The sequence below is a fragment of the Pongo pygmaeus genome, chromosome 9 (assembly GCF_028885625.2).
Source record: "Pongo pygmaeus isolate AG05252 chromosome 9, NHGRI_mPonPyg2-v2.0_pri, whole genome shotgun sequence".
Taxonomy (NCBI): Eukaryota; Metazoa; Chordata; class Mammalia; order Primates; family Hominidae; genus Pongo; species Pongo pygmaeus.
This window is the reverse complement of record NC_072382.2, coordinates 8,227,520-8,239,318: the sequence shown is the minus strand read 5'-3', so window position 1 is coordinate 8,239,318 and position 11,799 is coordinate 8,227,520. Positions and strand designations below refer to the sequence as shown.

The following is an 11,799-nucleotide window of genomic DNA, read 5'->3' as shown; positions in this document are numbered from 1 at the left end:
TCCGCCACCACACCCAGCTAATTTTTTTTTTTTTTTTCAGTAGAGACAGGGTTTCACCATGTTGGCCAGGCTGGTCTCTAACTCCTGACCTCAGGTGATCTACCCACCTCGGCCTCCTAAAGTGCTGGGATTACAGGTGTGCAAAACCACATCTGGCCAAGAAAGTTTTAAAAGATAAGAAAGGATGCCCACCCTGGCCGCAGGCTGGGTGTCTCTGGCTTGCTGAGTAGGTGTGGGTGACTACCCTGAAGATGCCATCCAGAACATGCCAGCACCGCAGATGCTGGCACTCTGCTGTGCCCGTGATATTGGGCAAAGAGGAAGTGGCTATTTCTACACTTGGTGTTCAGAAACCAGTGAGCTCTAAGAATGGTTTATAGCCTGACATTTCTTAGAAAAAAGAAAAAATTAAAATTTAACAAGATTCCAGGCATGGTGGCTCATAACTGTTATCGCAGCAGTTTGGAAGGCCGAGGTGGGAGGATCGCTTGAGCCTACAAGTTTGAGACCAGCCTGGGGAACATGGCGAAATCTCATCTCTACAGAAAAAAAAACAAAAAAAAATTAGCCAGGCATGGTGGTGTTCACCTATGGTCCCAACCACTTGGGAGACTGATGTGAGAGAATCACTTGAGGCCAGGAGTTGGAGGCTACAGTGAGCTATGATTACACCACTGCACTCCAGCCTGGCAACAGGGCGAGACCCTGTCTCAAAAAAGGAAAGAAAGAAAAAGAAGAAAGAGAGAGAAAGAAGGAAGGAAAGAAGGAAAGAACGAGACTGCATTGGGCACAGTGGCTCATGCCTGTAAGCCCAGTGTTTTGAGAGGCTGAGGCGAGAGGATTTGAGGCCAGGAGCTTGAGACCAGCCTTGGCAACATAGCAAGATACTGTCTCTTTAAAAAAATAAAATAGGCCAGACATGGTGGCTCACGCCTGTAATCCCAGCAGTTTGGGAGGCCAAGGTGGGAAGGTAACTTGAGGTCAGGAGTTTGAGATCAGCCTGGCCAACATGGTGAAACCCCATCTTTACTGAAAATACTGAAAACACACACTTTAGCTGGTGTGGTGGCACATGCCTGTAATTCCAGCTACTCAGGAGGCTGAGGCAGGAGAATCGCTTGAACTTGGGAGGCAGAGGTTGCAGTAAGCCGAGACTGTGCCATTTTTTGTCTTGGAGACAAGAATGAAACTCCATCTCCAAAAACAACAACAACAAAAATAAAAATAAAATAAAAGTAAATAAAAAATAAACATAATTTAAAATTCACCAGGCATAGTGGCATGCACCTGTATTCCCAGCTACTTGGGAAGCTGAGGCTGGAGGATCCCTTGAGCCCAGGAGTTTGAGGCGCAGTGAGCTATTACTGCACCACTGCCTGGGTTACAGAGTAAGACCCTGTCTCTAAAACATTTAAAAATAAAAAAGCCAGACACGATGGATCACAACTGTAATCCCAGCACTTTGGGAGGCTGAGGCAGGCAGATCACGAGGTCAGGAGTTTGAGACCAGCCTAGCCAACATGGCAAAACCTGTCTCTACTAAAAATACAAAAATTAGCCAGGCGTGGTGGTGCGTGCCTGTAATCCTGGCTACTTGGGAGGCTGAGGCAGGAGAATCGCTTGAACCTGGGAGGTGGAGGCTGCAGCAAGCTGAGATCATGCCACTGCCACTGCACTCCAGCCTGGGTGACAAGAGCAAGACTCTGTCTCAAAAAAATAAATTAATTAAAAAAAAAATTTTTTTTTTAAATGAAGTCTTGGCCAGGCACGGTGGCTCACGCCTGTAATCCCAGCACTTTGGGAGGCCAAGGCGGGTGGATCACCTGAGGTCAGGAGTTCGAGACCAGCCTGGCCAACATGGTGAACCCCTGTCTCTACTAAAAATACAAAAAAATCAGCCAGGTGTGGTGGCATGCGCCTGTAACACCAGCTGCTTGGGAGGCTGATGCAGGAGAATCACTTGAACTTGAGAGGCAGAGGTTGCAGTGAGCCAAGATTGTGCCACTGCACTCCAGCCTGGGAGACAGAGTGAGACTCCATCTCAAAAAAAAACAAAAACAAAAACAAAACAAAACTAAGCCACTAAGCCATCATTTAAAATTGTTTTAGATAATTTTTAGGCCAGGCGCAGTGGCTCACGCTTGTAATCCCAGCACTTTGGGAGGCCGAGGAGGGCAGATCACGAGGTCAGGAGATCAAGACCATCCTGGCTAACACGGTGAAACCCTGTCTCTACTAAAAACACAAAAAAAATTAGCCGGTGTGGTAGCGGGCGCCCGTAGTCCCAGCTACTCAGGAGGCTGAGGCAGGAGAATGGCGTGAACCTGGGAGGCAGAGCTTGCAGTGAGCTGAGATGGCGCCACTGCACTCCAGCCTGGGAGACAGAGCGAGACTCCATCTCAAAAAAAAAAAAAAAAAAAAAGAAAGAATTTTTAAATGTTCTAAATAGTTGCCAACTTGAAAGTATACAGCATTGTACAGCTATATAGAGTATGACCTCAGTTTGTTTTTTCAAAAAGCATTACACATAAATACACACACAAAGAAAAAAAAGAGCAGAAAAGATATACACCAAATATTGGCAGAAGTCTCATCTGGGTGGTGGGATAACATGAGGTTTTTATTTTCTTTTAGGTGTTTGTCTATGCTTTCCATATTTTCCTCAGTGTAAAATGAAGTGTCTAGCACATAACAGATGCTCAGTAAATGCGAATCTCCTTTCTCCCCCAACTCCTGCTCTCTTCTCTGAAAGGACAATGAGGAAATAAAAGGCCAAGGGCTTCCCGAGGACTTCTGCATCAGGCAGGAACCTGCTGAAGCTTTGCTCTTTCTGTGGTCTGTAGCTGTCAGCCCTACAATAGTTCATGTTCAGCCAACATCTGACCCAGAGCCAGGGTCAGGAGCCTAGTAGAAGGGCCTGAAGTAGCCCCTGGGATCTGGGTACTCCATGTAGTAACCCTGCCTGGGGCTGAACTGAGATCTCCACAGGGACTTGTTTCTGCTGAGGTGGCAAGTTGTTCAGAGAAAAGAGAGATTTTTGATGGAAGAAGTAAGCAATACACCCCAGCCCTAGCACCCATAGTTCCCACCCTGGGTAGCGGAAGAACACAAGCTTTCAAATGAGAAGGCCTAGGTTCTATTCCTACCTCTGGCACCAATTCAGAACCTGGGCAATAAAACAAAATTATAACTTAAAAAAGAAAAAAAAGGACCTGGGCAAGTTATTTTGCTTGGCTGAACCTCAGTTTGCACATCTGAGAAGCAGCATGAAGACCCCAATTTCCTAACGTCTGCCCATGTTGGCTACCACCAGTACTGGTCCCCTTCCCTGACGTCCCAAGATAGAAGATGACAGTGGGTAAGAAAGGATGTTTATTCAGGCCTGATGCCTCGATACAGCTAGATGTACAAAAATATATCATTCAAAGTCATGAAAACCATCATCATATTGGTGTGACCTGCTTCCTCCCATGGGCACAGCCTCTGCAACTGCCTCCTTTGAAATCTGGGAGTCGGTGGGGCAAGGGTCACTTCTTGGCAGCTTCTTCTTGGGCGGCCAAATCTGCCTCTTTCTGAGCAGCCAGGAAGATGGCTCGTTCCTTCTGGAAAGCTGCAAGCTCTTCTGAACTGAGGCTACACGTGAAAAAACACAAATGGTTGGCGCATGATTGGTCACCAGTGGGAGCTCACAGGACCCCCGTGTCTTACAGGGGCTTGAAGGGGCCTCTGTCTCAGAGCCCAGCTTGCCTGGCCCCTTCTCCCTCCCGGACTTCCCAGCCTCCATACCTTTGCTCGTTTCCTCTCCAGGGACAACATCTCCCAACCCCCGACACCCCTTTTTTGTTCCCTTATTAAATCCCTACTCATCCTTTGAGGCATCAGCCAGACCCCAGTCCAGATTAACTAGGGTACTCTGTGCCCCAAAATATGCTGTACAATGACGTCATGGGGCTGAGCATGTGTGTCTCTCCCAGGACAGGGGTCAGATTTACCCATCTCCACGCTCCCAGTAAAAAAAAAAAGATTTGAGAAAAGTCAAGTCCGTGTCTGCTCCATGCTTAACCCCACTCTTCTTGGGAAATAATCAGTTGTCAGCCTTGACGTGGGATGTGACACAGCAGCAAGAGGCCAGTAAAGGGTTGAATGTTATCTCTGTCCCAGCCGTTGTCTAGGCCAGACACCCTCCCACCCAACATCTTACTTCAATGAAACAATTCCTGAAGTCATCCGAAGCCCCATGACAGGGGTCCCCTGTTTGCCTCAGGAGCAAGCATGAACCTGACACAGCTCAAAAGTCCTTCGCACTGGTCCTTCCCTCATACCATTCTCCACTTGCCTCTAGGACGACAGACCCAGGTCACACTGAAATTCTCCCACTTGGATCCTTCATGGAGTTCTTTCCATTTCTTAGAACATTTGTAGAACAACATCTAATACATAACAGGTGCCCAATAAGAGTATTCCAGATCAATGAATGTGGCCTCCCACCCCCGCCCCATCCTCTAGAATGTACGGTCCATTGACTTGAAAGCTGACTTTCCCACTGCAATGGGCCCTCTCAGCTCTGCCCGAGTCCAGAGCTTTCTGGGCCCTCTGGTCACACTGCACCTGTCAGGACACTTACTCCTTCACCACGCGAATGCCCAGAGAACGGGCAGACCCGATGATGGAGCGGACAACAGAGGACAGGGGTACATCCTGCAGGGTGAATGCCTCATCCTGAGCTTTGATGCAGGCAATCTCATACACATGCTTCAAGGTCACCAGGCCTGCCACCTCTTTCCCTGGAAGGAAGGAACAAGTGGCTCTTCAGGTGTTACTGCTTCCTTTTGGAGCCCCCAGAATCTCAGACGCCTACCCTGGCCCTCACCTGTTTGCCGGGCCCCCTTTTCAATCCCAGCTGCTGCCTTCAGGAAGTAGGAAACAGTGGGCTGTCCAATCTTGATTTCAAATGTCCTGTCAGGCTTAAGAGAAAAAAGAAATATGAGTTTCTCTCTTCCCACTGCCCCAACCCAGGGAACTTCTAATGTCCTGCCCCTGCTTCCTTCATCTCACTTTCCTATGGCATCCCTCAAAAAGACCACAGAATCACAAGAAAAAAATAAATCTGGGCCAGGCGCAGTGGCTCATGCCTATAATCCCAGGACTTTGGGAGGAAAAGGCAGGTGGATCACCTGAGGTCACGAGTTCAAGACCAGCCTGACCAACATGGTGAAACCCCATCTCTACTAAAAATACAAAAAATTAGCCAGGCGTGGTGGCGGGCGCCTGTAATCCTAGCTACTCAGGAGGCTGAGGCAGGAGAATTGCTTGAACCCGGGAGGAGGAGATTGCAGTGAGCCGAGATCGTGCCATTGCACTCCAGCCTGGGAGACAAGAGCAAAACTCCATCTCAAAAAAAGAAAGAAAGAAAGAAAGAAAAAATAAATATGCAGCAAACATCACTGTCCCCTCTATTCCTGCCCTAATTCTGCTCTGGAAGCCCCAGTGAGATGGAGAGGCAAAGGGAGGAACTGCAACATGGCAAGATGGGGCTGGTTCAGAAAAAATATGATCTAATCCTAAATGGGGAAAGTGGAGCCCAGTAATAGGAAGTCAAGTCAGGAGCAGAGAAACAACCCCAGATGACCAGTCCCAGGACCGAGGAAGAACAGAGGGAGAAGGAAACCAGGGATCAGAGTCCAGACTCCACCTTCACTAAAATCTTGGTAGGCAGAGGAATGCCTTCCTTGATGTCCTTTGTTTTCTCATTGAACTCCTTGCAAAACTGGTTGATGGAAACGCCTCTCTGTAAGGGAAGCAGAGGGGGTTAGTGGTGAGAGGAGGGGACGGCTTCCTACCGCCCAGGAGGCTCCGTCCGTTCCCTCCTTCGTCTTCACTTCTCTGTGTTCCCTTCTCTACCCAGATTCAACTACTCCTCCGTGAGCCAGAAGATCGTACGCATCTTCCCACGTTATCCTCATCACAGCACACTGAAGAAAGGATGAGGAAGCCCAGGTAGAAGACACTTTGTAACCAGCACAAGGACATAAAGCGTGTGAGAAGCAGAGCCAAGCTCTGAACCGAGGCCCGGGTGATTCCAGGGCCAGCGCCCTCCATCCCGTCCTAGCTTCCACCATCCTCGACAACCCCCACGTCGGGTTCCCGCCACGGCCGTACCTGACCCAGCGCTGGGCCTAGTGGGGGCCCGGGCATGGCCAGGCCTGCCCGCACGATGGCCCGGATCACACCGCCGACCTCGGGCTTCCTGAGGCCCCGGGTGGCCCGGCCGAGCTTCGACATGATGCGGGGCTGCTGGCTTCAGTTCACCTCAGGAGAGCAGCAAGAGCGAAGCTCTGGGCGCCACCATCTTGGGCCAGAGGTCAAGGGTCCTCACGTTAGGCTAGGGCAGGTGAGGCCAACAAACAGCAGCCTTGTTTCAGCCCTATTGCTCGCCAACTAGTAAGACAAGGAGGATGAGAGGAGGATAAAACACTTTTTAACTTGTCTTATGCAGATAAAGGAAGGGCCCGAATGGCCTAGGTACACACATTCCCACAGGAAGGCGCACAGGCACTACCTCGGACAGCTAACCAGTAGGGTGGGACCTTGATACCCCATAGCATTGTGGGTATGGTAGTTTTGACTCCGTGTGCAGGTCCGGCCGATTGCTATGCGCCAGGGCGCCATCTGCTGCACACGGTGATAATCCCAGGGTTTGAAATACACCTGGAGCTCCTGATTGGTAATGGGAGTCTCTCTCTCCTCTCTCTGTTCCTCACACGCTGTTGAAAGGCAGTACGGTTAAGAGTGTAGACCCTGAGCTGGGCGCGGTAGCTCACGCCTGTAATCCCAGCACTTTGGGAGGCCAAGGCAGGAGGATCGCTTGAGCCTAGGAGTTTGAGACCAGCCTGAGCAACACAGCAAGACCCCGTCTCTACTGGGCGGGAGGATCACTTGAGCCCAGGAGTTGGAGGAGGCAGTGAGCCAGGATTGTGCCACTGCATGTGAACTTAATCAAGTTTCTTATGCTTTGTTTCCTCCCCAGTACAGCAGGTATTGTAATATGTAGCACCTACCTCTTAGGATTGCTGTGAGGACTAAGTTAGCAAAGTGCTTAAAAAATGCCTGGCACCTAGTCAGCATGTGCTATTACTATCTGTACAATTAAGATAAAACCTGAGTTGTTGTGAGGCTTAACAGACCCAAAACATTCGATACGTCATCTGTGACCAAATAAGCCAGCATCTTATTGTATCATGAGGAGAGCAAAAACCACCTGGTGACCTTTGAATCATGAAGAGAGCAAAAATCACCTGGCGACCAGAGACCGAAAACTCCTTATCTGAGGAAATGAAAAGTAATTAAACTTCCCTAGTGTGTCCGGAATTGGTGGGTTCTTGGTCTCCCTGACTTCAAGAATGAAGCCGCAGACCCTCGCAGTGAGTGTTACATTTCTTAAAGGCCGCGGGTCCGGAGTTTGTCCCTTCTGATGTTTGGATGTGTTCGGAATTTCTTCCTTCTGGTTGGGTTCATGGTCTGGCTGGCTCAGGAGTGAAGCTGCGGACCTTCGTGGTGAGTGTTACAGTTCTTAAGTCGGCATGTCTGGAGTTGTTCCTCCTGGTGGGTTCGTGGTCTCGCTGGCTTCAGGAGTGAAGCTGCAGACCTTCATGGTGAGTGTTACAGCTCATAAAGGCAGTGTGGACCCAAAGAGTGAGCAGTAGCAAGATTTATTGCAAAGAGCGAAAGAATAAAACTTCCACACTGTGGAAGGGGGCCCGAGCGAGTTGCCACTGCTGGCTCGGGCAGCCTGCTTTTATTCTCTTATCTGGCCCCACCCACATCCTGCTGATTGGTCCATTTTACAGACAGCCCAGTGGTCTGTTTTGACAGGGTGCTGATTGGTGCGTTTAGAATCGCTGAGCTAGACACAAATGTTCTCCATGTCCCTACTAGATTAGCTAGATACAGAGTGTCCACACAAAGGTTCTCCAAGTCCCCACCAGAGTAGCTAGATACAGAGTGTCGATTGGTGCATTCACAAACCCTGAGCTAGACACAGGGTGCTGATTGGTGTGTTTACAAACCTTGAGCTAGATACAGAGTGCCGATTGGTGTATTTACAATCCTTTAGCTAGACATAAAGGTTCTCCAAGTCCCCACCAGAGTAGCCAGATACAGAGTGTCGATTGGTGCATTCGCAAACCCTGAGCTAGACACAGGGTGCTGATTGGTGTGTTTACAAACCTTAAGCTAGATACAGAGTGCCTATTGGTGTATTTAAATCCCCTAGCTAGACATAAAGATTCTCTAAGTCCCCACCAGAGTAGCTAGATACATAGTGTGGATTGGTGCATTTACAATCCCTTAGCTAGACATAAAGGTTCTTCACGTCCCCACCAGACTCAGGAGCCCAGCTGGCTTCACCCAGTGGATCCCGCACCGGGGCTACAGGTGGAGCTGCCTGCCAGTCCCGCGCCGCGCACCCGCACTCCTCAGCCCTTGGGTGGTTGATGGGACTGGGTGCCATGGAGCAGGGGGGCAGCACTTGTCACGGAGGCTCCGGCCGCACAGCAGCCCACGGGGGGCAGGAGGCTCAGGCATGGTGGGCTGCAGGTCCCAAGCCCTGCCCCGCGGGAAGGCAGCTAAGGCCCGGCGAGAAATTGAGCACAGCAGCTGCTGGCCCAGGTGCTAAGCCCCTCACTGCCCAGGCCGGTGGGGCCAGCCGGCCACTCTGAGTGCGGGGTCCGCGGAGCCCACGCCCACCCGGAACTCGCGCTGGCCCGCAAGCACCGCGCACAGCCCGGGTTCCCGCCCGCACCTGTCCCTCCACACGTCCCCGCAAGCTGAGGGAGCCAGCTCCGGCCTTGGCCAGCCCAGAAAGGGGCTCCCACAGTGCAGCGGCAGGCTGAAGGGCTCCTCAAGTGCCGCCAAAGTGGGAGCCCAGGCAGAGGAGGCGCCGAGAGCGAGCGAGGGCTGTGAGGGCTGCCAGCACGCTGTCACCTCTCACTAGTATCCAGTGTTGGCATCTGGTTCCAGGACTCTTTTCAACTTAAAATTTATAAGCAACTAGAATTTCTAAACATCTCGGGAATGCCATGCCAAAACTCACTTTGCAACCCTTGTTGACATTAAGGCACCAGAATCACTACAAATGTAATCATTTATCAGACCTACGTGGCTAGTGTGGTCCAAATTGCCCTCAAGCTCCCTCTTTAAGGTCCATAAATACCCCTAAGGAAAATCCGCCAGCATGGTCCGTCCTCTCTTGCTGAGGCGTCCCTCTGCACTCCTCTGCAGCGTTCTTTCTAATAAAACTTTCCAGCCGGGCGCGGTGGCTCACACGTGTAATCCCAGCACATTGAGAGGCCAAAGCGGGTGGATCATGAGGTCAGGAGTTTGAGACCAGCCTGACCAACATGGTGAAACCCCATCTCTACTGAAAATACAAAAATTAGCTGGGTGTGGTGGCACACGCCTGTAATCCCAGCTACTCAGGAGGCTGAGGCAGGAGAATTGCTTGAATCCAGGAGGCAGAGGTTGCAGTGAGCCGAGATTGTGCCACGGCACTCCAGCCTGGGCGACAGAGCAAGACTCTGTCTAAAATAAATAAATAAATAAATAATTTAAAAATTTTTAAAAAGTCAATCTCTCCCTGTCCCATGGGAACTTCCCTAAGAGGGAACATGCTAGATGCCTGCTGTGTGGAAGGGATAGGGAAGTTCTCAATATCCCTCTTACACTGTTTGCCAAGACCAGCTCTGTCTTGGATACCCTAACCCAGTGGCACTAGAGGAATTAAAGACACACACAGAAATATAGAGTGTGGGGTGGGAAATCAGGGGTTTCACCACCTTCAGAGCTGAGAGCCACGAACAGAAATTTACCCACATATTTATTGACAGCAAGCCAGTGATAAGCATTGTTTCTATGGATTATAGATTAACTAAAAGTATTCCTTATGGAAAACAAAGGGATGGGCTGAAACAAAGGGATGGGCTGAAACAAAGGGATGGGCTCCGGCTAGTTATCTGCAGCAGGAACACGACCTTAAGGCACAAATCACTCGTGCTATTGTTTGTGGCTTAGGAACACCTTTAAGTGGTTTTCCACCCTGGGTGGGCCAGGTGTTCCTTGCCCTCATTCTGGTAAACCCACAACCTTCAGTGTGGGCGTCATGGCCATCACGAACATGTCACAGTGCTGCAGAGATTTTGTTTATGGCCAGTTTTGGGGCCAGTTTGTGGCCAGATTTGGGGGCCTGTTCCCAATACTGTTCTAATTCTTTTAGTAAATTTGGATAAGGATCTAAAGGAGCAGTTGGTTTGGCTCTGGGTCTTTCTTCCTCTAACCCCCCTGCTGCCCCTTGATCTTCCTGTCCCCTATTTTGTGAGATGTACAAAGGTGGTAAGCATGATATGGGGTCCCAGGGCTTTCTGGTGGGCAAGGGCTTTTTACTAGGTTCCTTTTCCTCTTCATGGGGGCTAATTCCTTGATCCAACAGAAAGGTAACCTGTCTCTTCTTGTGAGGATGGGATTTTATCATTTACATAGAGAATTAAGGCTTGGCACATCCAATCCTCATCTGAGACAAACTTAGGCCAAAAGACCAAAGGCTTACGAATAGGGTCTTTGGGCCAGATAAAAGAACAATACTTTATCATCTTTTGCTTTTCCTTGTCCCTTGTTTGAGGGTTATTCTTCCAAACCTGCAACATTCTCCCCAAAGGACTATCTGGGGGAATGTCAGAGAAAGTTTATTTGTCTCCCTCTTTCCTTTTTTCCCAAGGCCTAGAATTCTTGTTTCCCATTTTCGGTCAGTCTCTGTGTTGGAGCTTTTCCCTGTGTACCCAACCCCCCTGCACTGGAGGTTTCTTGCACACCACAAGAATCACTTCATCTGTCTCCAGCTGTTTCCCTTGCAGGAGAAGGGGACCACGGATTGGGACTCCACACTCACTTCATATCGAAGATACTTCTCAGTCACACACACTTGACCTCCAAAATTGCCCATCCAACAAGGCAGTACTTATATTCCAATTTTCTGTCCTTGGCTCTCCAATTTTCTGATCTTGGGTCATCCACGAGGTTGCCTGGTTGCCATGGTGCCTGCTTTTCTCCCTATGTCACCTCTGCTGCCTCCTGAATAACAGTCTCAGGTTTGTCTATGGCCTCTGTGGGGAGCCGGGATGGCCAGAAAGAGTGGGCCACCTAAATCAGGTGGGATGCATCTCCCCTCTCTCCCAGAGTCCCACTCCGCACAGGCACATAGATCCTGGACGAGCCCCCAGATTTGTGAGAAACAAGCTCACCTGTCCAAACCCAAAGAACGGACTCAGAGGCACGAAGAACAGTGAAAGTGAGACATTTAATAGCCATCTTGCAAGATCGGGTGTCTGATAGGCATGCATACCTGGGGCAGCTACAGCAGGTAATTTATCTCCTAGCACCCACTTCCCTTCCCCAGTTCCTCATTGGTTGAGTACTATGGTGTTACAATCATCCCAGACGTTGCCTAAGTTTCATCATCCCCGTTATAAGGTTATACACTGGTGACCTTCTCTGCTTTTCAATTTCCCAATAATGAAACTTTCTTCCCTTTTATGGGCTGACCCATCCTCTACATTCTGTTCACTTATGATGACCTTCTGGGTACATGAGCCATGCGGTTTGTTACATTCGCAGGCTGGCTCTCAGTGCTTAGATTTATCATGCCTTGAAAATGAACCATTTAAAATGTTTTCTCACAAACCAATGTATCCCTTCCATGTATTGATTTATTGTCTTTGCTTATAACTCCTAACTCCTTAAAACATGTAA

General features: G+C 49.7%; 1 protein-coding gene and 1 non-coding gene across 3 annotated transcripts; one reads left to right on the top strand and one right to left on the bottom strand.

Moving 5' to 3' along the window:
• The first annotated feature begins 253 nt into the window (after positions 1-253).
• LOC129009150 (small nucleolar RNA SNORA43) lies at positions 254-390 on the top strand. The gene has a single exon (XR_008492686.1). It is a non-coding gene; the product is annotated as a small nucleolar RNA SNORA43 (small nucleolar RNA).
• Positions 391-3,359: 2,969 nt separating this feature from the next.
• Positions 3,360-7,723, bottom strand: MRPL11 (mitochondrial ribosomal protein L11). 2 transcript variants are annotated; one of them, XM_063671692.1, is made up of 5 exons: positions 6,160-7,723; positions 5,693-5,788; positions 4,871-4,964; positions 4,625-4,784; positions 3,360-3,633 (listed from the first exon to the last, which is right to left on the bottom strand). In XM_063671692.1, exons 1-5 carry the CDS (start codon positions 6,280-6,282, stop codon positions 3,528-3,530), a joined length of 579 nt encoding a protein of 192 aa, XP_063527762.1. In that variant the 5' UTR covers positions 6,283-7,723; the 3' UTR covers positions 3,360-3,527. The 2 variants fall into 2 exon arrangements, with proteins under 2 accessions (XP_063527762.1, XP_054296547.1); XM_054440572.2 differs by lacking the exon at positions 3,360-3,633 and adding an exon at positions 3,640-4,430 and having other exon boundaries at positions 6,160-6,592.
• Between the last annotated feature and the right edge of the window lie 4,076 nt (positions 7,724-11,799).

Bases quoted from the DNA above. Each gene is read 5' to 3' on its own strand.
- MRPL11 (XM_063671692.1), bottom strand. From the start codon at position 6,282: ATGTCGAAGCTCGGCCGGGCCACCCGGGGCCTCAGGAAGCCCGAGGTC. The intron at 5,789-6,159 runs GTACGGCCGTGG...CTTCCCTTACAG, and splicing joins TAGGCCCAGCGCTGGGTCAG to AGAGGCGTTTCCATCAACCA. The intron at 3,634-4,624 runs GTAAGTGTCCTG...TTTCACGTGTAG, and splicing joins GGCATTCGCGTGGTGAAGGA to CCTCAGTTCAGAAGAGCTTG.